At 40.8% G+C, this 26,395-nt stretch overlaps 3 protein-coding genes across 4 annotated transcripts in view; all 3 read left to right on the forward strand.

Annotated features, from left to right (window-relative positions):
* Window positions 1–26,395, forward strand: part of LOC134825512 (protein SGT1 homolog) — a 63,039-nt gene that overhangs the window by 6,029 nt on the left and 30,615 nt on the right. The window lies entirely within an intron of this gene.
* On the forward strand, window positions 52–3,982 carry LOC134816868 (uncharacterized). The gene is made up of 10 exons (XM_063825871.1): window positions 52–265; window positions 460–617; window positions 799–946; window positions 1,121–1,352; window positions 1,610–1,721; window positions 1,960–2,113; window positions 2,322–2,472; window positions 2,670–2,764; window positions 2,977–3,131; window positions 3,272–3,982. Exons 1-10 carry the CDS (start codon window positions 68–70, stop codon window positions 3,399–3,401), a joined length of 1,533 nt encoding a protein of 510 aa, XP_063681941.1. The 5' UTR covers window positions 52–67; the 3' UTR covers window positions 3,402–3,982.
* The window catches only part of LOC134812979 (dorsal-ventral patterning tolloid-like protein 1), a 33,305-nt gene continuing 12,360 nt past the window's right edge, over window positions 5,451–26,395 (forward strand). The window contains exons 1-4 of one of the 2 annotated variants that reach the window (XM_063820626.1): window positions 5,451–5,594; window positions 5,983–6,117; window positions 24,653–24,778; window positions 25,603–25,717. In XM_063820626.1, coding sequence (XP_063676696.1) covers window positions 25,632–25,717 — 86 coding nt within the window. In that variant the 5' untranslated portion in view covers window positions 5,451–5,594; window positions 5,983–6,117; window positions 24,653–24,778; window positions 25,603–25,631. Of the gene's footprint in view, window positions 5,595–5,982; window positions 6,118–13,462; window positions 13,692–24,652; window positions 24,779–25,602; window positions 25,718–26,395 lie in introns of those variants that run through there. The other variant, XM_063820617.1, reaches the window with a different exon arrangement.

Below are 26,395 nucleotides of genomic sequence, written 5' to 3' on the forward strand. Positions count from 1 at the left end.
TTCGAAACAAAATTATCCACATAATGCCTCTATTTGAACCAGCTTAATTCTTTAACCTTACATCAGGATGGGGCAAAAACGTAAGAAGACAAACATTATCGACTCGACGGAGATCAAGAATGCGTCTAAAAACTTTGTCCGAGGAGAAGGTCCAGACCTGAAAAGTATCCAGGATAAGAAATTAAAAAGGGAACTTATTGTCCGGGAGAAGCATAATGCGCAGGCTATCAGATCGGCTGCTTTCAACCAGTTATTACTTCCCGAGGTTTGTTTATTTACCGAATTTCAATAGCGTCTGTCCTCAGAAAAAGTCCACACCCTATATGATTATGCACCCTATATGATCATGAGGTGGATCTATAGATAGCATTTCTTGACAGATTTTTAAAAGTCTGCAAGCGAACCATATGTACGTGTATCACCAGTTTGACTCTCTTCCTCACATTAACTTCTCTTCAGGAGAGAGGGTGTTTGGAGGCAGATGAGGGAGAACGAACCCTTAAGTTCAAACAGACGGAGATTGTGAAGCACGTGGACGTAGGTAGTGCCAGGAAGCACTTCTCCCTTGCTTTACCTCATCATGGTCCATATCATTGTGCATACTCCAGGAACGGCAGGTCAGAATAATACCAGAATAATACCTGAATATGTTGTATTAGTTCCGCTCTATTGGTATGCTGAGATGCGATTCTCAATTCTGACCTATCCACGCTTGAGAATTCTCTGTTATTAGACCGAAAACTTTTTAAAAAAAAGTAAAGGACTCATTTTTTGGTACCATTAAATCTCTCCTTTTAGTAAGTTACTGATCGGTGGAGCTAAAGGTCATGTGGCCACATTTGACTGGCAGACAGGAAAACTAGGTTGTGAGTTTCACGTCAAGGAGACGATTAAAGATATTGCTTGGCTTCATAATCGGGACTACATCGCCGTTGCCCAGAAAAAGGTTTCATTTAATTTTATGCCATTTAATTTGAGTTGTTTCTCTACTGTAATATTATTTCTTAAAATACACTTCAGATTGTTCCAATTAGCGACAAATCGTTTTGATTTAAATCATATTATCTAATATCTATGTATGATTTAATGTAGCGTGGGATTTGATGGTCCTCCCTTTTAGTACGCGTACATCTACGATGGGTCAGGAACTGAGCTGCACAGACTGAAGAACCACATAAATCCAGTCCATCTGGAGTACCTCCCTTACCACTGGCTACTAGTATCCACCGGAGCAACTGGTTATATTAAATATCACGATGTTTCTATCGGTAAACTGATCGTGGAGCTCAAAACTCGGCTGGGCCAACCTCACTCCATGTCACATAACCCTTCTAACGCAATCGTTAATCTAGGTGGGTTTGAAACTTTAACTTCTTTACGAACGAGTTGTTTAATTTTAATCCCGATCGTTAGATATTAAATATTTAGAGCCATGGTAAGATTTTCATTTATATGCAGGTCTTAGGTCGTGTTTTTTTTTCTTCATGAAATTGCTGTGTTCATTTACACGGTACACACTACCCTGCTCATGCCTCATTTCTTGTTAACAATGTGGCCCCTTTTTCCCCACTAAATACTTAAGTAATCATTCCTCAAAAACTACCGACAGGGCACTCTAACGGAACAGTGACGATGTGGAGCCCCAGCATGAAGGAGCCCCTGGTCAAGATGCTTTGTCATCATGGTCCGGTCACCGCTCTGGCTGTAGATAATTCTGGCAGGTTCGAATATTAGGCTCGCGCTTGAATCGATTTTACTTATTCCCAAATTATAATAACGTGATTGTTTGGGTCATTGCAATTGAAGTTTTCCTTATATTTATAATTGAATTGTTGGACAATATCTTTAAAACGTGAATTTTAAGTTTTAACTTTCCTCTCCGTAATAAAACCATGTTACTAATGTTTAAACGTATTGTAGAGACAATAACAGGCATGTAATAACACTGTCCTCCTTCAGGCACATGGTGACGTGTGGTTTGGACAAACAAATGAAAGTCTGGGACGCCAGAACGTACAAGGAGTCGCTGTCATACTACTCTCATAGACCAGGATCCAACCTGGCTATCTCCCAAACTGGCTTGGTGGCGGTATCGTTCGGGGGTCAGGTGCAGGTGAGCCGCGCACACGTGCACTTCAGTGATCACCTCTGTTCAGACGTCATTACTCGCTGCAATCGCTTCGAAACTTGTCAGTGTTAATAACCCACGTTAAGGGCTAACAGCGTTTAACTTCCAGTTAAATGTCGTTACAACTTTTAACCAAGTTTAAGTTTACGTCAGAGCCGAATTTAACGAAAAACTAGTCCGAGGTCTGTTACAGGTCTGGAAAGATGCCTTCAAAACGAAGCAGAAAGCTCCATATATGACCCATCTGGTTGAAGGCGCCGTGATCGAGGGTCTGGACTTTGCTAATTTTGAAGATGTTTTGGGTTTAGGACACTCTAAGGGCTTTACCAGTTTACTTATTCCAGGTTTGTTTATGGTATTGGATAAAAATAGATAATCTTAAACAGTATAAGTTTAACGCCAATTCGATGACGAACTACCACTCGACTTTCACGTGTGCTAATAAATCGAACTTCAAGTTTTCCGGTTGGCTCACGAGTATATTGTTATGAAGTATATTTGTTCCTGGAATCCCCGGAATGTTACTGGAATTTTTTCACAGGTGCCGGAGAGGCAAATTACGACGCTCTTGAACTTAATCCGTTTGAAAGTAAGCGACAGAAGCAGGAAAACGAAGTGAAAATGCTGTTGAACAAGGTTTGTGATCTCCTGGCCTCGTTCGTGTTATTTTACGAAGAGAATAAAAAACGAAAATTTTTTACATTTTTTCCCGAAAAATGTGACCTATTTTTTGTACATTTTAAAGATTCATTGGTAGCCACACACGTCGCGTCCCCAATCTCAACATGAGTTTTTTAACTATAAATATTTGTCTAGGTTAAAATGAATCAAATAATTTATTCCGTCAGATTCAGCCAGAGTTGATTACACTGGATCAAGGTAGCATACACCGCATGAAAGTGGAGGACTTAGAGAAGCCTCTTGACTCTCTAGACCACAAAGAACTTGTGTTAAAATTCAAAATGAAGGGCAAGAATTCAGCAAAGCGACGTTTCCACCGGAGGTAAATTATGTTTTAAACATTCAATCAAAATTCTTGGAAACTGTGTGAAACTAATAATCTTGGGCCAAAAGTTTGTAGCCAAACGTTTTTATAACTTCTATAGGAATGTTTGATTTTTCTGATTCCACGTTTTCTCTCAGGGAAATTCATATACACGACGAAAAACGAGTGAAGGTCAGAGCGGCTTTGGAAAAAGTGAAGAATGAAAAAGAGGGTATCGTTGAGGAACCAAGGACTATTCTCGACAGATTTAAATACAAAGAAGCGTGAATTAGAGTTCTGCTATTTAGATTTATACTTTTTAATTTTTATGACAGTCGGGAACTTAAGTTAATTTATTAATTTACAATTTTAAGGTGTTTACTTTTTACATATAGGATCAAATGGGGCTTTGCTTGAGATTTGACGACAGCGCTTGAAACGATATTATGATACAATTTCATGATTCCATACATTCAGAACTAACAATCTATTATATATGGCCATATATGACTAGACTTCATTTCCATAGAAAACAATTCTTTGAAGATCAAAACATATTTTATTTTTAATAGCCCAATAGGTATGATAATGCGTTTATAATCCTAAGTCAATCGCGTTCTTTTCATTCCTCACGCCCGTCCTGTCTATCTTGGCGTTTATTTACTCATTTGGAGCAGCAGTTATTGCAGTCCAGTCTCCACACGTACTTTCCATTTGATCCTTTTGTGTGATGAATGCCAACTGAAAGTGATAGTTATTTGGTTTTTATCTGTTTCATTTGATTCATTTGACTTCTTTTATCTTCCTATGAATAATATGATTTGAACTTTGAACAATTACCACTCGCAGAGCAATTAACTCACTGTTTAGAGCGATGTATTTTCTGCGTTTGGGGTCGATTGTTTCTCCTTTCTTGCCGAGCACTGGGTTGTCGGAGTCTCCTTCGATCCAGAACCATTTGTTCATTGGGGCACAGTTCTTGTCACCCTTGCATTTTGCTACCGAGGATCCAGACGGAGGTGCTGTTAAGATCAATCATAAAGTTTCAATTTTTTGAAATTACCTACAAATATGTTGATCGACCTAATCGAAATCCACAATATTTTTCTCTCGAATAATAACCCCGAGAGTCATTCCCTATCTATAATGACTACTCACTCCAGATGTTGTAGAGAACGAATTTCTCCTCTCCCCTTACATACTGCACTCTAAGAGGTGTGTGCGTGAAACCTCCTATCTTCACTGGCCAGTTTCCTCCTGGTTTGCTCATCAACTGCACGAGGAATTATGAGTTAGGAATGAACATTGAATAGGAATGCTATAGGAAATAGGAGTCTTGATTGAATGAACTGTCGTAATCCTCAATCTAAAAATACCTATGGCATAATTGGGTCTAATTTAATAAATAAGGTATTGAATCTTCCGAAACTGCGAGTGCTAACGAAACATTCCGACGTCAACTCCTATAAATGAACTAATAATTGGCCACCTACTTATGATATGTTAACAGAGCTGGAGCTTCTAAATCGCTAATTGAATTAATGTACTAATTTAACAAATCTGATTTTCATGAACTGTCTACTCAATCTTAGTATACCAATGAACTGGCCTCTGCTTTCTGGCCTGTTAACAGAGTTGACCATAAGAGATGGTCTAGTCGAAAGCTTCTAATCCATTAATTGCAGTAATTGTCTAATTAAGCAAATTAGTACTAATTTAACAAATCTGGTTTGAATGAACTGTCTTTATTCAATCGAATCTTAGTATACCAATGAACTGGCCCCTGCTTTATGGCCTGTTAACATCGTTGACTATAAAGGTCTGGTTGAAAGCTTCTAATCAACTAATTGCAATGATTGTCTTATTAAACTATTAGCCAGCTGTTACGGTAACAGCCTACTAATAGCCCTCTAACAGCCGGCCATTGTACCTATTTGCCTAAACAAATTAGTCATCAAAAATGTCGACCTGATCTTGCCACAATGTATGGTGAGGGTTGGGGCACCAAATTGTGATCACCCCGGCCCCTCCCCTCTCCCAGTTATATGAACTCCTACCTGAATGTCCTTGATAGTGGGGGTCCCTGGGGTGTACATACAGTCTGCATAACCACCGACCACTGTGGAGTATTGTTGAGTTCGAGCCACACTTCAAGTCGGCATTCAGATGCAGAAAGATGTTAAAAGTGTTCGTGGCATTTGGCAATTTATACTTTTTAACGTTATTACATAATATTACACCTTAACAATTGTCACACTTGGTCACTCTACTGAGTGCCCTTATTGTACTGTAGTACAGCTGTAACTATAGCTTTATTAACAGAACAACTGGTTTTCTAGCATGATAGAAAGGAACAACTCACCCAAAGTGGACAGCACCACTATGAACAACATGGTCACTGGACGGCTGCTAAACGGTAATCAGGAGTCAGATAAAGCTGGGGTTATAATACCTGGCCACAGAAACAAGCAGCTTGTCAAGGTATAATTTAGAATACTGTTTATGATAAATTGTTTTGTAATTAATATAGACTATTTAATTGTGGAATAATATTAGTGGAGCAACCAGATTAAACAAATTCCCAAGTCAAACTGTGAAAAGTGAAGCTTGGGAATGTATTTCCTGATCAACTATTTATACATGCATCTTCATTGAAGGAGACTTTTATGTATTCTGTCTACTGAACTTGCCAAATTAACGAATAACATTTTCATTTTTTCAAGAGTATTTTCCTAATTGTTCGTCAGCCATAACTATGTTTCCGACTATGACGCGGACGGTCATAAAATAGTAATCCTGGAAATTATTAACTTTTTGACATAACAGTAAAGTTTATCAGTCGCTCAATAATATTTCATTTCCTCCCCAGGGAAGCCGATATACAATCACGGGTCCCAGTCCCTCTAATGAAAGATTGTAACATGATTTGGATCTGGAGATGACGGAACACTGTAACAACTAACGACACGTGCTGCAGTCTAGACTTCCGTTTAGTTACCGCTAGGTTAGTTCCACCTTATCTCAGATCATTTTTACTTGGATCTCCGGTGAAATATAGTGGGTCGAGTTTGATCGAATTTCGGCGTGAGTAACGTAACTCCTCGTTAGACGAGAGGGTGAAATCATGTAAATTCTAGGAACGTTCTGCTCAGTGCTCCAGTTGTAGCGGGTGCAGGACTGCAGGCACTCTTTAGTCTCGTTTAGGCGCCTGATTTGAGGCTGTTGGCTGGCCACCCAGACATAGTTCATATTCTAGACTAGGCTGGTTCTGTTCAGACTTTCTAAATCGAGGAAACCATCGTCTGATCCGGGGTATGTCTTGTCTGATGACATAATATTTAGTGTCGATACTGTAGCCGGTTTCACTGCACTTGGATAATGCTGGCTTCTCTCCTTTAAAGAGAAGCCAGCTCTGTGATGCAGGTCAGCCTGACCTGCATCACAACCTCCCACTATTCGAGTGTTTGCTCCAACTGCTTTAGTGTTTGCTCTTGTTGGGATCTAGAGACAAACAGTTGGGATCTAGAGACAAACAGTTGTTTGATCCTTTTAGACATGGTACAGTCAAACCTATCCTCGTGTCAACTATATCGATTCATGCTATAACTTTAGCAATATCATTTATAAATACCGTGAAAACTTAAAAATGTGTCGCTATTATAAATTCAACAAATTCTTCTAACTTTAACTTAGTTAACTTTCTATAATAGTTGACAATATGCACAGTTAACTTCGGACTAAGACACCTCCCTCTCGAAAGTAGGAGACCTCCCTCTGACGGCAATGCTTGGTCAGAGGGAACTGTCTTGCCATTTTTGGTCTAAACTGTTAGTACATAACCTCACCTATTCTGATCTCATTATGTGTACATAACAGCCTCACTCACAACTTGTCCTTGGTATATTTCCTCTTTTCCCGATCTAACGTTAGTGCCGTATCTGCTTCCTAATTTTGATTTGTTTATTCCCAGATAGTTCGAATTTTAGTGTTATAAGCGAGTGCCATCACTACAAAACTCGATGATTTGAGTAAGGTTCCACTATGCGGTGGCAGTAACCTGTTATTACAACGTGTATTTAGGCTGACCACATAGCATATGTTTGTCATCATGATGATGATTTGTGCATCACCTCCCGACAGTCAGGTCATTGCCGGTGATAGTACAACTCGTCGTCACGTGACAAATCCGCCGCTCTAACGTCCTACATCAGGATCTGTGTCCTGTATCTAGTTGGTAACGCGCGAGAGATATCGGGTAAATATCACGTGACGTCACGTTAGATGTAACGTGACGTCATCACGTGTTCAGGTCTCCGAATTAGCTCCTGAGCTTCTGTTGATCATCTTACCGCCTATTTCCTATTCGCTGCACTACATTTTGTTCCAGCTTTTGAATGTTTTAATTTTATTAGTAAAACTCTGTCGAGCTACGATCTCGCATATTCTCGCATATTCCGATTTCAGTTTTAAATGTATTTTGCATTTTATTTTATGTATTATGCAACAGGTGGATATTTCAGTGATAGTTTCTTTTCACCTAGACACAGCCGTCAAAACATTTAACAGCATAACCTTTATTGAACGCCTCCGAGCTGTTAATTGAACTTGACAAACTTCCCTCGCCACTGTATAGTATTAACTGGTTTATTAATTATCCACAGACAGTTATTAATTAATTAATTAATCAAGTTACATAGACCGAATGTAGGTGTTCTCAAAACGAACTTGTCTCCCACTCTCTCTCTCTCTCTGGCTGTTTAGCAATTTAACCTAATTTGAGCCCTGTTCTATCTACCGCTCCAACTTCACCTTGTTACGGATTGACTCCACAGGGGCGGAACAAAAGCTGCCCGACTTTTGTTGATCCGTTTGTGTAGTACCGCCATAGCTTCGTTGATTCGGGGAGGGAGCCTGTCCTGATTCATGAAGTCCTGACCGCCAACGTTGAGCCCCTTTTTATATGTATAATATCCCTGATTATTTGCATAATATTAGAACGTTCACTATAATCCGTTGCTTCTATCGTTTAAAGTGGGTGTATTTTCTTGAGAATTTGTTGGACTTTTAAAACGGTTATATGCGGTTAAATTAAAGGCTGGACGGGCAATAATTTTTTCATTACTGATTACTGTTGCAGTCAAGATAGCTGACTCTTACTTTTCGTCCTCAAATTGACAAATCATCGCACATAACCGTCTGGTATGTGCAGAAGATGAGTCTGTATTCTGTACTCGGAAGTATAACTGGAACTAGGTTTTAGGAGCACACTAAGCATGCCACCTCATTGACTCATCCTCCATTTGACGGACATCATTGATCCATTGTTCGCTGCTCATGAATTCGTGGCGTTTCTATTCTTGACCATGATCTGTTCGGATAATAGATTTAGTGAAGATTTGTTGTGTAAATCGAAACTTCTCTACCAAATCTGGTTATGAATCATGAACACTCAATTAGTTATCTCCCTTTTCTCTCATTACGTCGTTACTAGTGTGAGTAATGAACCCAGTATAATTCCTATTTACCATGTTTAGATGACCCGTCATTTTAATGGCCGTAATTGGGGTTGTATTGGTTTACGTTACCCATTATCTAGCAATTTGGTGAGCAAATTATCGGATTCCGAACAAGTTCTAAAAATACACGCGCTCATTCGACAACAGTCCTAGCTTCGCCTGACTCTGAATCTTATCCCAACGCTAATGTAATTTCGTTGCTGCAGTCTGCAAAATTTTGTGTAACCTGCTTAGAGTTTTCATTAGAATATGCGATCCATTCTAAAGTATGTCCATGTAAATGCCACGCTTTGACGTGTACATATTCCTTGAACCCCATGTTATGTTACCCTTTTGAATATCTATGCTTAACAATAATATCTATGATGGAACTTTTAAAACTATCCACTCAGCAGCAGATTGTAGGGTTTAGAATAAATGGGCGGGTGTTAGTGAGGTAGCCCGCAGGGGGCTGCTGCAGCCTGCAGGATCCTACAATCTTGCGGTTTTGATTCTAGGAACTAGCCATACCCCACTTTTTATCACGTACTGTAGGATGTACATATATTATGTATCTGGCCGTGTTTCAGGACGTGTACCGGGTACCCTCTAGATACCCGATAAGTAGTGTAGATACTTGATATTTGACTTTGGACGGCGGGACCATCTTTAGACCTAGACCGCTCATATTTTGCTTTCTTATTGCATTACGGATACCTTGCAGTATTATTGCAGATATGTACTGTACATTGTGTACTCCCCTTATTTGTACTTGTAGTTGTACGCTGTCAGTTTGATTTGCACCATCACCATTGTGGCATTTCATTCAGACTATTGTAATCTTTCTCTCCTGACGGAAGTACTGTTGTTGTGACAGTCGACCGATTACCATACATTTGTCAAGTTTCCAAATCACGACGAGAATCTTCTGGAGCCCCACTTCTTTTCTAACAAACGGATATTTTAAAGTTTCCGCAGATTGTTTTTTACAGACGCCTTTGTCCTCCTAATGGTTTTACTCCTTTCCCTATTATATAAAATTACGGAAATCCCCCTGGGCCGAATTTCCAATTTAAGTGATGTCACATGCAATCAGTGTTAATTGATATTCTATCACCAATAATTAGTTTCTTAAGCCCCGGCTGACATGTATTGTGTTTCAGTTGATGGGGAACTAGTTAATGATTGCTCAAATAACTCCAACATGTAATTGTCTTGCTAGTTGCTTCACAAATCACGGCACAGTTTCTCCCATAGCCAACGATTTGTACCCCAGAACTTTATACTTGCACTAACCTAGTGCTTACATGATTCTTACACTTGGGCACACGCGCTTCACGGAGATTTCATATTTTTTGTGGTATTGTTGAATTGTTGATTGTTTTTAACCGATATTGAGGTGTTGCCATCTAATTTACAGTGTTTTGCAGTAATGGTTTTCTTCGTGGTAGTGCCCATGAGTGCGCGGTTTGCCCGTGTTCGGCGCTTACACCTGATTGGCCAGTTTATTTCGGTGTCAGTCACCTATAACTTGAAAGGCTTCCGACTCGAGTTTTTTGGTACATTGTAACCTGTTTTTCATCTCCTTTTTCTGTTTAATTGATTATCTCATTAACACTTTATTACGGGCTCCATATTGTCCATATCGACCGATATCATCTTATCAACGGGATGCTCAATATGTCAAATTTAACGTACTATTCATTGCTCTTTTTCTTAGTTTGATGTCTCATCTTGACGTTCACCTAATGCATGATATTGATAATAAATTTCAGTACAGATAATTTATTGCCAATCTGCTTAGACTCCGTTTCTATATTTATTAATTACGTTTCTTTTTATACTACTTTTTCTAGATTACGAAGCGTTGAGAGTTCGGATCTTTAATATGCATGAAATATTCACCTTGAAATTCATATTATTTGGAGCAATAATACAGCCTTAATGTTGACATTTACCGGAATTGTTTTAAAGCTATCTATTCCAAGCCACTTAGCATCTGGTTAAAGCTATATTTGTTGCTCGATGCGTCCCTGTCTTGACGGGGAACTCTGACCGCTGCCAGATCCTAGAAGCCGGATTATGCCGCCGAATGAGGAAGCCCTAGTATTTAAATTTTCAATTCATGTTAGCGTGCTCTGCGGTTCTAACTCGGCTCGGAAGTACACCTGAACCTGTCACTCTGTTTCACCGACCGCTTTTTAGTTGGTATTTCTCTTCTCTCCAGCCCTAAATAAGCTCCACTTTTCAAGGAATATCAGACTTATAGAGGGAACCTGCTGTAGGTCCGGTAGACAATCTATTGTTGTCTGCTCACCAAGCATGTTCCACATTCACTATTGTTCCCTTTGCTGTCTAAATTTGACAGCTGCAGTTGAAAATTCAATACTTGATAAACTAGGCCAGCATGCTAACTGCTTCACTTGTATTAATAGTTAGCGTGTATACAGTTTTATTTGTTTCCATCTACGTAGACTTGCATATCTTTAAGATCATTACAGCGTGTTAAACCTAATTTGAGTGTCGAGTCCTAACGCTCTCAATTTCTCAGTAGTATGATTTGCTGGTCGAAACTGGAAACACAATATTATATTCTGTTTGAGTACTTGATGCTGCTCGGGGAGTTACAGGGGTGTCGGGTCTGGACTGACCCTGCTGAATTTTAAGGCTCGTTGAGATCAGTCCTGGCGGCATCCCTCCACGGACTGTCAGCCCAATTCATCCGAATTAGATAATGTAATTTATGCTACCTCGATGATGAGTTGCATCTTACTTTAGATATGTTCATACCAGCCTCCCTGATCGTGCCATGTTCATCTGGTTGGTTGTCGGTAGGCTCGGAGCATGTCATGTTAATCATTATTATACTTCTCTGTGAGAAATCTTGTATAGTCGGACTTGAGAGTGCTCAGTGCAGAATGTTAAACGTCCAATCTTGTGCTTGTATTGCTGTTAAACGATAATGTTGATTTTTACGATTACTACCGATAACGTAAAGGACCTGTTTCCCCCTCCCATCATTGTTCCCAATATCTCTTAAAAGGGAATATAATGTCGCGTGCCATTGATTACGTAAACGCAAACACAATCTTCCGCCTTCCTTTCGTAAAAAACACACTATTCCGCCCCTCTTCCCCTCTTCCTTCCTGACCGTTTAGTGATTGTCATAATGATATGATGTGATCCGGTATGTCACCTTCATGGAGTCTGCTCCTTGATATCCGTTAATTAACTAGCCCTGTTTGTAACAAGGTACCCTGCTACTAGAGTGCTGCCCTCTAGTGTGTCTGTAATGGTATCATTGTATGCGGCACTTAATTACATTTGTGGGTATCTTCCAGTGCACCCGGTTTATATAGACCCAGTCTGGAAACGGAGGTCCGTTTTTCCTTTTTGTTTCCCTCCAGGACGTGTCCACAGGATCGGACGTGATTTTTGTTTTCTTGCTAGTGACTGTGTTTTTTGTTTTTTTGTTTTATATTTTAAACCTTGTTTCAAATTGCAACCTGTTGAAACGTTTTTATCCAGATTTTCGCATCTTATTACATTGGATATAAAGCGTGTTTACAAATCGTATATAAATGATGTGATATACAAATTCTGCCTGTCGACATGGATGTTTGTTAATCTGGTTCAGGTTGTGAAATATTAAGAATATCTAGTTAAGCCTAACGCAATTCGTTTAGAGACTAAATGCTCCCGATGCTAAATTCACATATTTGCTGCATGATATCAAGGGTTACTGCATATTATTCAATATTTCTGCAGCTTCAAAAATGCCTTTCGTAATTGTCTGTTGCAACTTTGAGCGCTTTTAAATTATTACCAGCAGTTTCTTTAATGGATCAAAATGCACTTCAATGCTTATAAGTCCCTTCCATAAAAGGGATCCATCAAGTTAAATGTTGCCGTCCCCACTCTCAATCCCCCCATAATGAAGGGATAATATATTAGAATATTCCATTTCTTTGTCTCGTGTTTCATCAGGTGGCTCACAGTACAACAGAGCAATACAGAGGTCCGTAGGATCCTGATCAATCCTAGAATAATTAGATTAATTTACTGTAGCATCGCATTAAAATCCCATCTCTCTCCCAAATCCATCTTGCGACACCACATACTCCTCATTGGTAAACTCTGTTATTTAGCTGCTGTTTCTACTGCACTCTCTACTGATGGTAATTTAATCGGCAAAAGATGAGAAAGGTTGATAAAGTTCTGTAGTGTTTCGCCTGGAGCCTATAATTATATTTAGTTTCAGTGTTTGTTGTGATGATTATCGGTAAAAGCATGATAGGGCCCAGTAAGCTTTGTGAAACTGAAGGAAACACTGTCCAGTGTTAATGTGTTACCTTGTATTAATGATATCGCATTAAAATCGGGTCGCATAATCTTATCCTGATTATCACTGTTTCAATAAAGCCCTATTGACTTTCTCTGCTCTTTGAGAAATCGTGCCGAATATTTAGGTAAATTCTCCCAATTCTATTAGGAAATACCGGGAGCTTTAGCTGCATTACGTTATTCCGGAAATTTTAGTCTTTTTCGGCTACCTGGCCAACACTATAAAATGCTATAAAACGGCATTTATGGAGATTCATTTTCACATATTTTCATAAGATTGTTACTGTCAAACAGGGACACATTCTACTCCCCTTCAGCCACATCTAGTTTTTTTTGCTGGCGTATTTATTTTTTTTTCCTGTGTACTATTCAATACTGGGTTTTTATGCGGCTCTCATTTGTTTAATCCGACAAATCTAATTTGCGTTACGTTAGTTGATCTCTTTTTTAAAACTTGTGAGCAATAATCCAACTTTCATCACCTACCCTTTTACTAACCCTCTCTCACACAGCAATGTTGCACAGATTATGACGCACATACTGAGTAGTACATAAGATTCTCAGAGGAGACCCGTGACAGGAAACCTCAGATATTATCTGCTCATCGAACCCTTTTATTTCATGATGTTTTTACTATTTATTTGTACAGTTGCTTTTTTCAATTTCATTCTTTGTGACACGATTGATGGTGGGAATAACGAAATCCCATCCGAGCATTCCCTGCAATGTGACCAAAACGGTGAGTTACTGACAAATCGAGTTGTCTGTTGAAGGGAAAATGTGCGCTATTAGGTAGAACTATTGGATACGGTCTCTCCACCGGCCTCCATACCTAATCGTACGTTATCCGTTAATGCAGTTGCTGTCTATCTAGATCTATATTATGTAATTTTATTGTCTGCATGTTATTTATAATTCTTGTCTGTTTCTGATGGAAGTGTCTGACAACTTCGTGTCTGCAAGCCGCAGACTCTAAACTACAAGTGCTATTTCTGCACTATCTGCACTTTGAAGTGCTATTTCTGGACTTTGGAGAAGAATGCTGTTCTGTAGGAATGGTGTCCACACTTCATAAGAACCTATCTGTTTTCTCCCAACACTAGCTGACGCTTACAACAATGACAACTTAAATGTCATCACGTTATTTATAAGAGGCTCTGTGGAGAAATTCCGGAGAAAAAATTGTAAACAAACGGCAGATTCCACTTAAAGTTCGACTTGGAATTGAATTTGTCATGAGCAGGTGGAGACAGGCTGGAATCGTTTAGTGTCACAGGGTAAAGTGTAGTCCCATCCTGTACTAGTGGGGGGGGGGGGGGTGTCACGTCCGTCTATGTCCGCTTGTCTTATAGAATCCAAAAAGGACAGGACATAGGCGGACATAGACGGACATAGGCGGACATAGACGGACATAGGCGGACACAGACGGACATAGGCGGACTAAGACGGACATAAACGGACATTGGCGGACATTAGTGGACACCAAAATGAACTAAATGTTGCTAAATAAAATGTTAAATTTTCTCAATTTTTGTTATATTTCGCTAAGTAGGTACTGTGCCTACTGTTTAGTGTGTACTCTTCATACAAGGCTACTTGAGACTCATACCTGGCTACTAGAGGCCAAGATCAATTCGACTATTTTGCAATTCAAATTCCACTCAATTTCACTATAATAGTGATACAATTTGGAAATCGATCAAAAATCCGGCTATAGTAAGTAGTTAAGAAGGTGCTTGGCTGGAAGAGAACGAATTGATCCCAATGGTTCCTTGGTCTGGCTATTTACAGGCAATGCGTGCTGAGATGCAGCCCGGGAGCAAATCAGAGTGCAGGATTGATATCACGTGATCATTTGAAATCCAATAGAATCGCTCTATTTGTGTTACGTGACTTACAACCAGTGGTGCTTAATAGGGCTGTTCACAAGCAGTCACTGTCTAATACAGTGCTAATCACCGTCTGGTGGCGTCTAGAGCTGAGTCACGTGATTGTCCAGTAATGAGCCAAATACGTAGCTACCCTGAACACGTGACCTTCATATTCCGTCACAAAGTTTCAATCTCAAAGGACAAGATGTCGCCCAATCAGACTTTTTCTATGGAGAAAATGGAAAAGCTCATGATACATTCTCCATTTATGCCGTTGGCCCTCCCACAATATTGTGATTGGGCGACATCTGTCCGACAGCGACATCTGTCTGTCAGCGACATCTGTCCGACAGCCGAATTAGGGATTTCGGACAGATGTCGCTCTTGGACAGGAATCGGTTTTTGCGACATCCGTCCGATTACATTTGTAAATTCGGATCACATTCGTATGTCAGAAGCTTACGGGTAATCTTGTGAAATTGCTTGTACAAATATCAATTAGCAAGTAATAGTTCAGATCATGTCTCTGGAACTGCGTTGAATCGAAATCAGATCGAAATTTTGGACAACTGTCGCTATCACAATTTCGAAGTGCACCTTACCCCTGGCCTCAATACATAATTTTGAACTCGACGGTTCCCCCAGTAATGCGATCTCGGAAGGCAGGCCTACCTTGCAACACGAGTTCTTCTGAAGTTCTTCTGAAAACCAATTTTTCCACGATTTATGTCACCCTGATCATTATGAGCCAAAGATATTTTTTCGATTTTTGAAGTCCGGATTTACCCTTCGATATACGATTTCGGACTCGAGGGTTCTTCCTTGTAATGCGATCTTGGAAGGCAGGCCTCCCCTGTGCAACACGATCTCGGAAGCGGGAGCTCTCGATACAGGAGGGACGTATCGAGAATGACTCGGCCAAAAATTTTCTAAGACAGAATTTTTTCTGAAAACCACTTTTTTCCACGATTTATGTCACCCTGATCATTATGAGCCGAAGATATTTTTTTCGATTTTTGAAGTCCGGATCTACCCTTCGATATACGATTTCGGACTCGACGGTTCCCCCAGTAATGCGATCTCGGAAGGCAGGCCTACCTTGCAACACGAGCTCGGAAGCGGGAGCTCTTGATCCAGGAGGGACGTATCGAGAATGACTCGGACCAAAAATTTTCTAAGACAAAATTTTTTCAAAGTTCTTCTGAAAACCACTTTTTCCACGATTTATGTCACCCTGATCATTATGAGCCAAAGATATTTTTTCGATTTTTGAAGTCCGGATTTACCCTTCGATATACGATTTCGGACTCGAGGGTTCTTCCTTGTAATGCGATCTTGGAAGGCAGGCCTCCCCTGTGCAACACGATCTCGGAAGCGGGAGCTCTCGATACAGGAGGGACGTATCGAGAATGACTCGGCCAAAAATTTTCTAAGACAGAATTTTTTCTGAAAACCACTTTTTTCCACGATTTATGTCACCCTGATCATTATGAGCCGAAGATATTTTTTTCGATTTTTGAAGTCCGGATCTACCCTTCGATATACGATTTCGGACTCGAGGGTTCCTTCTTGTAATGCAATCTCGGAAGGCAGGCCTCCCTTGCAACACGAGCTCGGAAGCAGGAGCTCTCGATACAGGAGGGACGTATCGAGAATGACTCGGACCAAAAATTTTCTAAGACAAAATTTTTTCAAAGTTTTTCTGAAAACCACTTTTTTCCACGATTTATGTCACCCTGATCATTATGAGCCAAAGATATTTTTTCGATTTTTGAAGTCCGGATTTACCCTTCGATATACGATTTCGGACTCGAGGGTTCTTCCTTGTAATGCGATCTTGGAAGGCAGGCCTCCCCTGTGCAACACGATCTCGGAAGCGGGAGCTCTCGATACAGGAGGGACGTATCGAGAATGACTCGGCCAAAAATTTTCTAAGACAGAATTTTTTCTGAAAACCACTTTTTTCCACGATTTATGTCACCCTGATCATTATGAGCCGAAGATATTTTTTTCGATTTTTGAAGTCCGGATCTACCCTTCGATATACGATTTCGGACTCGAGGGTTCCTTCTTGTAATGCAATCTCGGAAGGCAGGCCTCCCTTGCAACACGAGCTCGGAAGCAGGAGCTCTCGATACAGGAGGGACGTATCGAGAATGACTCGGACCAAAAATTTTCTAAGACAAAATTTTTTCAAAGTTTTTCTGAAAACCACTTTTTTCCACGATTTATGTCACCCTGATCATTATGAGCCAAAGATATTTTTTCGATTTTTGAAGTCCGGATTTACCCTTCGATATACGATTTCGGACTCGAGGGTTCTTCCTTGTAATGCGATCTTGGAAGGCAGGCCTCCCCTGTGCAACACGATCTCGGAAGCGGGAGCTCTCGATACAGGAGGGACGTATCGAGAATGACTCGGCCAAAAATTTTCTAAGACAGAATTTTTTCTGAAAACCACTTTTTTCCACGATTTATGTCACCCTGATCATTATGAGCCGAAGATATTTTTTTCGATTTTTGAAGTCCGGATCTACCCTTCGATATACGATTTCGGACTCGAGGGTTCCTTCTTGTAATGCAATCTCGGAAGGCAGGCCTCCCTTGCAACACGAGCTCGGAAGCAGGAGCTCTCGATACAGGAGGGACGTATCGAGAATGACTCGGACCAAAACTTTTCTAAGACAAAATTTTTTCAAAGTTTTTCTGAAAACCACTTTTTTCCACGATTTATGTCACCCTGATCATTATGAGCCAAAGATATTTTTTCGATTTTTGAAGTCCGGATTTACCCTTCGATATACGATTTCGGACTCGAGGGTTCTTCCTTGTAATGCGATCTTGGAAGGCAGGCCTCCCCTGTGCAACACGATCTCGGAAGCGGGAGCTCTCGATACAGGAGGGACGTATCGAGAATGACTCGGCCAAAAATTTTCTAAGACAGAATTTTTTCTGAAAACCACTTTTTTCCACGATTTATGTCACCCTGATCATTATGAGCCGAAGATATTTTTTTCGATTTTTGAAGTCCGGATCTACCCTTCGATATACGATTTCGGACTCGACGGTTCCCCCAGTAATGCGATCTCGGAAGGCAGGCCTACCTTGCAACACGAGCTCGGAAGCGGGAGCTCTTGATCCAGGAGGGACGTATCGAGAATGACTCGGACCAAAAATTTTCTAAGACAAAATTTTTTCAAAGTTCTTCTGAAAACCACTTTTTCCACGATTTATGTCACCCTGATCATTATGAGCCAAAGATATTTTTTCGATTTTTGAAGTCCGGATTTACCCTTCGATATACGATTTCGGACTCGAGGGTTCTTCCTTGTAATGCGATCTTGGAAGGCAGGCCTCCCCTGTGCAACACGATCTCGGAAGCGGGAGCTCTCGATACAGGAGGGACGTATCGAGAATGACTCGGCCAAAAATTTTCTAAGACAGAATTTTTTCTGAAAACCACTTTTTTCCACGATTTATGTCACCCTGATCATTATGAGCTTCCTTCTTCCTTGTAATGCGATCTTGGAAGGCAGGCCTCCCCTGTGCAACACGAGCTCGGAAGCGGGAGCTCTTGATCCAGGAGGGACGTATCGAGAATGACTCGGACCAAAAATTTTCTAAGACAAAATTTTTTCAAAGTTCTTCTGAAAACCACTTTTTCCACGATTTATGTCACCCTGATCATTATGAGCCAAAGATATTTTTTCGATTTTTGAAGTCCGGATTTACCCTTCGATATACGATTTCGGACTCGAGGGTTCTTCCTTGTAATGCGATCTTGGAAGGCAGGCCTCCCCTGTGCAACACGATCTCGGAAGCGGGAGCTCTCGATACAGGAGGGACGTATCGAGAATGACTCGGCCAAAAATTTTCTAAGACAGAATTTTTTCTGAAAACCACTTTTTTCCACGATTTATGTCACCCTGATCATTATGAGCCGAAGATATTTTTTTCGATTTTTGAAGTCCGGATCTACCCTTCGATATACGATTTCGGACTCGAGGGTTCCTTCTTGTAATGCAATCTCGGAAGGCAGGCCTCCCTTGCAACACGAGCTCGGAAGCAGGAGCTCTCGATACAGGAGGGACGTATCGAGAATGACTCGGACCAAAAATTTTCTAAGACAAAATTTTTTCAAAGTTTTTCTGAAAACCACTTTTTTCCACGATTTATGTCACCCTGATCATTATGAGCCAAAGATATTTTTTCGATTTTTGAAGTCCGGATTTACCCTTCGATATACGATTTCGGACTCGAGGGTTCTTCCTTGTAATGCGATCTTGGAAGGCAGGCCTCCCCTGTGCAACACGATCTCGGAAGCGGGAGCTCTCGATACAGGAGGGACGTATCGAGAATGACTCGGCCAAAAATTTTCTAAGACAGAATTTTTTCTGAAAACCACTTTTTTCCACGATTTATGTCACCCTGATCATTATGAGCCGAAGATATTTTTTTCGATTTTTGAAGTCCGGATCTACCCTTCGATATACGATTTCGGACTCGAGGGTTCCTTCTTGTAATGCAATCTCGGAAGGCAGGCCTCCCTTGCAACACGAGCTCGGAAGCAGGAGCTCTCGATACAGGAGGGACGTATCGAGAATGACTCGGACCAAAACTTTTCTAAGACAAAATTTTTTCAAAGTTTTTCTGAAAACCACTTTTTTCCACGATTTATGTCACCCTGATCATTATGAGCCAAAGATATTTTTTCGATTTTTGAAGTCCGGATTTACCCTTCGATATACGATTTCGGACTCGAGGGTTCTTCCTTGTAATGCGATCTTGGAAGGCAGGCCTCCCCTGTGCAACACGATCTCGGAAGCGAGAGCTCTCGATACAGGAGGGACGTATCGAGAATGACTCGGCCAAAAATTTTCTAAGACAGAATTTTTTCTGAAAACCACTTTTTTCCACGATTTATGTCACCCTGATCATTATGAGCCGAAGATATTTTTTTCGATTTTTGAAGTCCGGATCTACCCTTCGATATACGATTTCGGACTCGACGGTTCCCCCAGTAATGCGATCTCGGAAGGCAGGCCTACCTTGCAACACGAGCTCGGAAGCGGGAGCTCTTGATCCAGGAGGGACGTATCGAGAATGACTCGGACCAAAAATTTTCTAAGACAAAATTTTTCAAAGTTCTTCTGAAAACCACTTTTTCCACGATTTATGTCACCCTGATCATTATGAGCCAAAGATATTTTTTCGATTTTTGAAGTCCGGATTTACCCTTCGATATACGATTTCGGACTCGAGGGTTCTTCCTTGTAATGCGATCTTGGAAGGCAGGCCTCCCCTGTGCAACACGATCTCGGAAGCGGGAGCTCTCGATACAGGAGGGACGTATCGAGAATGACTCGGCCAAAAATTTTCTAAGACAGAATTTTTTCTGAAAACCACTTTTTTCCACGATTTATGTCACCCTGATCATTATGAGCCGAAGATATTTTTTTCGATTTTTGAAGTCCGGATCTACCCTTCGATATACGATTTCGGACTCGACGGTTCCCCCAGTAATGCGATCTCGGAAGGCAGGCCTACCTTGCAACACGAGCTCGGAAGCGGGAGCTCTTGATCCAGGAGGGACGTATCGAGAATGACTCGGACCAAAAATTTTCTAAGACAAAATTTTTCAAAGTTCTTCTGAAAACCACTTTTTCCACGATTTATGTCACCCTGATCATTATGAGCCAAAGATATTTTTTCGATTTTTGAAGTCCGGATTTACCCTTCGATATACGATTTCGGACTCGAGGGTTCTTCCTTGTAATGCGATCTTGGAAGGCAGGCCTCCCCTGTGCAACACGATCTCGGAAGCGGGAGCTCTCGATACAGGAGGGACGTATCGAGAATGACTCGGCCAAAAATTTTCTAAGACAGAATTTTTTCTGAAAACCACTTTTTTCCACGATTTATGTCACCCTGATCATTATGAGCCGAAGATATTTTTTTCGATTTTTGAAGTCCGGATCTACCCTTCGATATACGATTTCGGACTCGACGGTTCCCCCAGTAATGCGATCTCGGAAGGCAGGCCTACCTTGCAACACGAGCTCGGAAGCGGGAGCTCTTGATCCAGGAGGGACGTATCGAGAATGACTCGGACCAAAAATTTTCTAAGACAAAATTTTTCAAAGTTCTTCTGAAAACCACTTTTTCCACGATTTATGTCACCCTGATCATTATGAGCCAAAGATATTTTTTCGATTTTTGAAGTCCGGATTTACCCTTCGATATACGATTTCGGACTCGAGGGTTCTTCCTTGTAATGCGATCTTGGAAGGCAGGCCTCCCCTGTGCAACACGATCTCGGAAGCGGGAGCTCTCGATACAGGAGGGACGTATCGAGAATGACTCGGCCAAAAATTTTCTAAGACAGAATTTTTTCTGAAAACCACTTTTTTCCACGATTTATGTCACCCTGATCATTATGAGCCGAAGATATTTTTTTCGATTTTTGAAGTCCGGATCTACCCTTCGATATACGATTTCGGACTCGACGGTTCCCCCAGTAATGCGATCTCGGAAGGCAGGCCTACCTTGCAACACGAGCTCGGAAGCGGGAGCTCTTGATCCAGGAGGGACGTATCGAGAATGACTCGGACCAAAAATTTTCTAAGACAAAATTTTTCAAAGTTCTTCTGAAAACCACTTTTTCCACGATTTATGTCACCCTTATCATTATGAGCCAAAGATATTTTTTCGATTTTTGAAGTCCGGATTTACCCTTCGATATACGATTTCGGACTCGAGGGTTCTTCCTTGTAATGCGATCTTGGAAGGCAGGCCTCCCCTGTGCAACACGATCTCGGAAGCGGGAGCTCTCGATACAGGAGGGACGTATCGAGAATGACTCGGCCAAAAATTTTCTAAGACAGAATTTTTTCTGAAAACCACTTTTTTCCACGATTTATGTCACCCTGATCATTATGAGCCGAAGATATTTTTTTCGATTTTTGAAGTCCGGATCTACCCTTCGATATACGATTTCGGACTCGAGGGTTCCTTCTTGTAATGCAATCTCGGAAGGCAGGCCTCCCTTGCAACACGAGCTCGGAAGCAGGAGCTCTCGATACAGGAGGGACGTATCGAGAATGACTCGGACCAAAACTTTTCTAAGACAAAATTTTTTCAAAGTTTTTCTGAAAACCACTTTTTTCCACGATTTATGTCACCCTGATCATTATGAGCCGAAATATGTTTTCGATTTTTCAAGTCCGGACCCGAGGGTTTCCCTATTATGTCCGTCCAAGTCCGCTAATGTCCGTCCAAGTCCGCCAATGTCTGTCTATGTCCGCCAATGTCCGTCCAAGTCCGCCAATGTCCGTCTATGTCCGCCGATGTCCCAAAAAACACGTCTGTTGTCTCATAGAATCCAAAAAGGACAGGACATAGGCGGACATAGACGGACCCGACACCCCCCCCCCCCCACTAGTTGAGTAGCGACACCCTAAGTTTGGTAGAAGAAGACTGCAAGTTAAAGCTTGCGATCTGCTGTTTTATACGATCTGCTTTTTTTGTTGATCTGAATCAATACGAAATGATATGCAGTGTCCTGTGGCATTGATAACTGAGTATTTCTGGAAAACCCCGTACATAAATTTGACCAAAACCCATAATCATGGGTAGAGTGGACCTGCAACAGTGTCTCTCTCTCTCCCAAACAAAAGAAAATGATATTAATTTGAATAACCGTCTGCAAATGCAAATTGATACCGAGGATGAAATCGGTCGCTCGCATTTCCTAGTATAGGGGGTTAAGTAGTATAGGGGGTCAATAGTATGGTGGGTTAATAGTATGGTGAGGGGGTTAATAGTATAGTGAGGGGGTTAATAGTATGGTGAGTGTAATGTTGACGGTCATGCTTGCCAACACTGTGATTTTCCAGTTTAACCCGTTTAATTCATGCCTTCATGAGGTTCGGTTACACAATATATTCGTCATTTAAATTAGCTGTAATGAGATTTTATAAAAGCCTTATGAAATCTACAGATTGTCGATTTCCCTAGGTAAATTAACACCTACACTCAGATCATGAACCTCTAGACAGGACCGTTTTAATAGTCTCACTAGAACTCATTAATTCCTGTTGAGTCATCACTTCATCTGGAGTACAATGGCAGGGTGCTGTCGTAGTGCTGTGTGTCTGTCTTGTAAATAAGTGGAGCTCCAGGTAGAGAAGATAAGGAATTACTGCAGATTGATAACAATTGAGTAGCACTTAAAGTGTGGCAGTGGAATTGTGTGTGGGGGAGAGGGAGGGTGGGGTGTCTTACCGTTAGTTTGCTCCTGATAGGTACCCCTACCTTGCACTGCAACTTCACAGCAGCCCCACCTTATCTCACACTTTCCAGGAACTAACAGGAACATAACACACGCCCTGACCGTACCAGGGACTTTAGCCTGCTGCCTCCCCCTGTTCAGGGTTTTAACGTTTAAAGTTAACCAGTTCCCGCCAAATTTGGATCCTAAATAATCTACGGTTATAAAGACCTGGAAGTTTTTAAAATTTGCGGTGAACGTTTACCAACCCTGTCTGTCTCTAGCTCCAGATTCGTGGCGTCAATAATCCTTGATCGAAAAAATTAGGTTCCACCAGCCTTTAGCGTACATCTGCAACTGGAATCGTAAGAGAGTTTTTAAACTGAAAGTTTACGTCACAAAAACGCCATCAAATGAAATTCTCCTCACTTTTATTGGATTGTCACACATAAAGTGTATTTAATTAAGCTGATGAAGGTTGACACCGTTACGTTCTAACTTAGTTTAACCAATATTTGTAGATAATTGTTCATACCATGGTATACCACGTACTTAGGAGTGCAGTATAGGGCTTCCAAATTAGCAGCTGAGTAGTCAAGTGTCAACTAACCAGAGAGATTTCATCATATGTGTGGAAATGATATCATTCTGACCAAACCGTTCTAATTTGCCACTCTGTGTATCATTGCCTCGCTTATTCGCTTGAGCAGCCACCCAAAACATCATAATGGGCCCTCCCAAATTACCTGGCTCTCCTGGTTCCATCATCAGTGTCATCAGCTCCACAAAAGGCTTTGTATCTCTATGTTTCCTAACTATACCAATAAATCAACTCTATCTTACTATATATAAAGCGAGACGATATATATATATTTATCTGTGCCATTTTACTGACACCACGGCATCAACTTTAACGCGAATTTCTGCAAAAGCTGTAAAAGATATACAACTGAAACTTTTTTGGCTGGGTCAAATGCTTTAATGGCCTCCAAATCAGCATGAAAAAATAAAAAATTGGCCAAAAAATAGGAGTTTTAGAGCCCAAAATTTGGTACCCCAAGTGGTGTCAAAAACGCGAATTAAATAGGTAATAATTGTTTTAGTCTCTTGAGTCTTGACACCATTTTAGGGTTAGACGGGTTCCTGCTAGTTAATTTAATCTGTGAGCCTATAGCAGCTTGAAGATTGTGTTATTACTACTGGTAATGTGGCGATTTGCCTAACTTTTCCTACACGTCAATGTTATTAACCCAACAATAACATCTTCTGAAGGAAATATTATGTTTCTCAAAATAGTGTCATGTTTGTAGAAGTAAAGGTCAGTGTGTAAGAAAGATGATAGTATGTAGTCTATTACACCGTGATGAAATAATGGCTATTTTCGACGAACGAATTACCTTTCTAATCCCCGGATCACAACAGAAGATCGGAAGTAATCGAAAAACAATAAATTTGGTTTGCCCGTCGCCGTCCGTACCTGCCACCATGAATCTTCTCCAAGTTTTAAAAAATGAGCACCCACAATTAGTTCAATTTCTTTTAATGTCTTCCCGTTTTCAGACGATATTTACGATCCGAGCCCGGTTCGAATACTGAACACCCGAAGGAAAAGAGCGGTTTCAAGTGAGACGAGCAAGTTATGGCCCTACGGCATCATACCCTACGTGATAGAGCCTGGCATACCAGGTGAGTTGTATTCAGGAGCTACTTGCAGCTGGTTTATTTATAAAGCATTGTTATAATAATAGCTTTATTCTTTTCACTACGGAGAAAAAGATGTTTCCCAGTCGCTAAAAATAGCTTCAGTTTTCATGGCACCATCATACTCAAGCGAGTTTTTTCACTTATAACGGGGGTGTAATTTACAGGAATTCATAACAAGATATACATATCATATTAGAGCAGGTCACTTAGGGTTATCCTTCGGAGGTATTTTGACGAAGGACTCTGTTATGAGAAATTGGTCGAAAGGAAATTCCGTTACAGAATTGATAACTATTTATAGGTGCATTTGCTTTTCAGTTAAAGTTCTAATAACACCGAGGATTTGGTGATCAAATCGCATGCGAATGAACTAAATTTACGTCTGTGATCATAGTCAATTTTTACGCTCTGATTCTGGCGGCATTTTTCCCTAAAACTCCCGTTTAGTCGGGCTCTCGTTTTTTACGAAAAATTGAATTACGTCTATCTAGGCTCAAAGGAACGGACTTTTACGCTAGGTGTACAGACATCTCATTTGTCATGCCTTGACAAGTCCTTCGTCGAGAACGTACATCGTTTAGTGCGATTTGTATGATTTGTATTCAGCCTCATAACCCCACCCTCGGATGAAATGGTTCTAATAAAACGGCTTCAGGACAATTAATTTGATAAGTTTTCCTAGTTTTCAGCCCGGTGGTTGCGATATTCGAATAAAAGCTTAAGTGGAGTATTAATCCATCTTTAAGCATCAAGGATCGTAATAATCCGAGAAATAAGAGAAAAATAACGATTGTATTATTTTTCAGATGATATTGTAAAGACGCTAAAAGATGCCATGCACCATTGGAGTGAGGAAACTTGTATACGGTTCATCAAGAGATCTAGAGAACACGACTACATTTCCTTCCATGATGGAATCAAGTTAGTGAAGTCTTCCTTCTGTTACTTAAACTGTTTTTTCAATAATATTTATCTCCTACATTCGACATAATTCTGAAATGTAGGAATTATATCGGACAAACCGCCTCCATCATGTTTTAAAACATTTCTCCGCCACACTTTAGTTATAGATCGCTCACATCAGACCTTCAATTCCTAAATTTTGTTGCAAATCCTAAGACGCCGATTCGACACAAAAGTTTTTTTGGTTGTTCCTGACCCTATAGAGCAACTAATAAGAGGTGATATTTAATTATTTGAACGAAAAGTGGTTTTGTGAACCGCCCTAACGTCGAAACGTTATAAACTTTCGACCTGAACAGTCGTGAATTCAAAATTTGATGTGGGAAAAATGGGGCAGGTGCAATGTAGTAAACCTTAATCCGCTGACCTCAGACAATGGCGTCTGATAACCATTGTCCCTCCCTACCCCTTCCAGAATTTACCACCAGATTTGCCCGCGATGTGAGAAAGCATCCCAAAATTAATAATTTGCCCCTACTCTTCGTAACACTAAACTCCTTCACTTGAAATCTTCTCGAAACCAGGGCCGTCTCCCTTTCCTAGTTTCCTTTCCTCTTATTGAACTGCTCATGGCTAAGGTTGGCTCAAGAACTAGTCCAGGCGCTCCGTGCCCTCGGTCTTCATGTCAAATATGAT

The sequence above is a fragment of the Bolinopsis microptera genome, chromosome 1 (assembly GCF_026151205.1).
Source record: "Bolinopsis microptera isolate Bmic1 chromosome 1, MBARI_Bmic_1.0, whole genome shotgun sequence".
Classification (NCBI taxonomy): domain Eukaryota; kingdom Metazoa; phylum Ctenophora; class Tentaculata; order Lobata; family Bolinopsidae; genus Bolinopsis; species Bolinopsis microptera.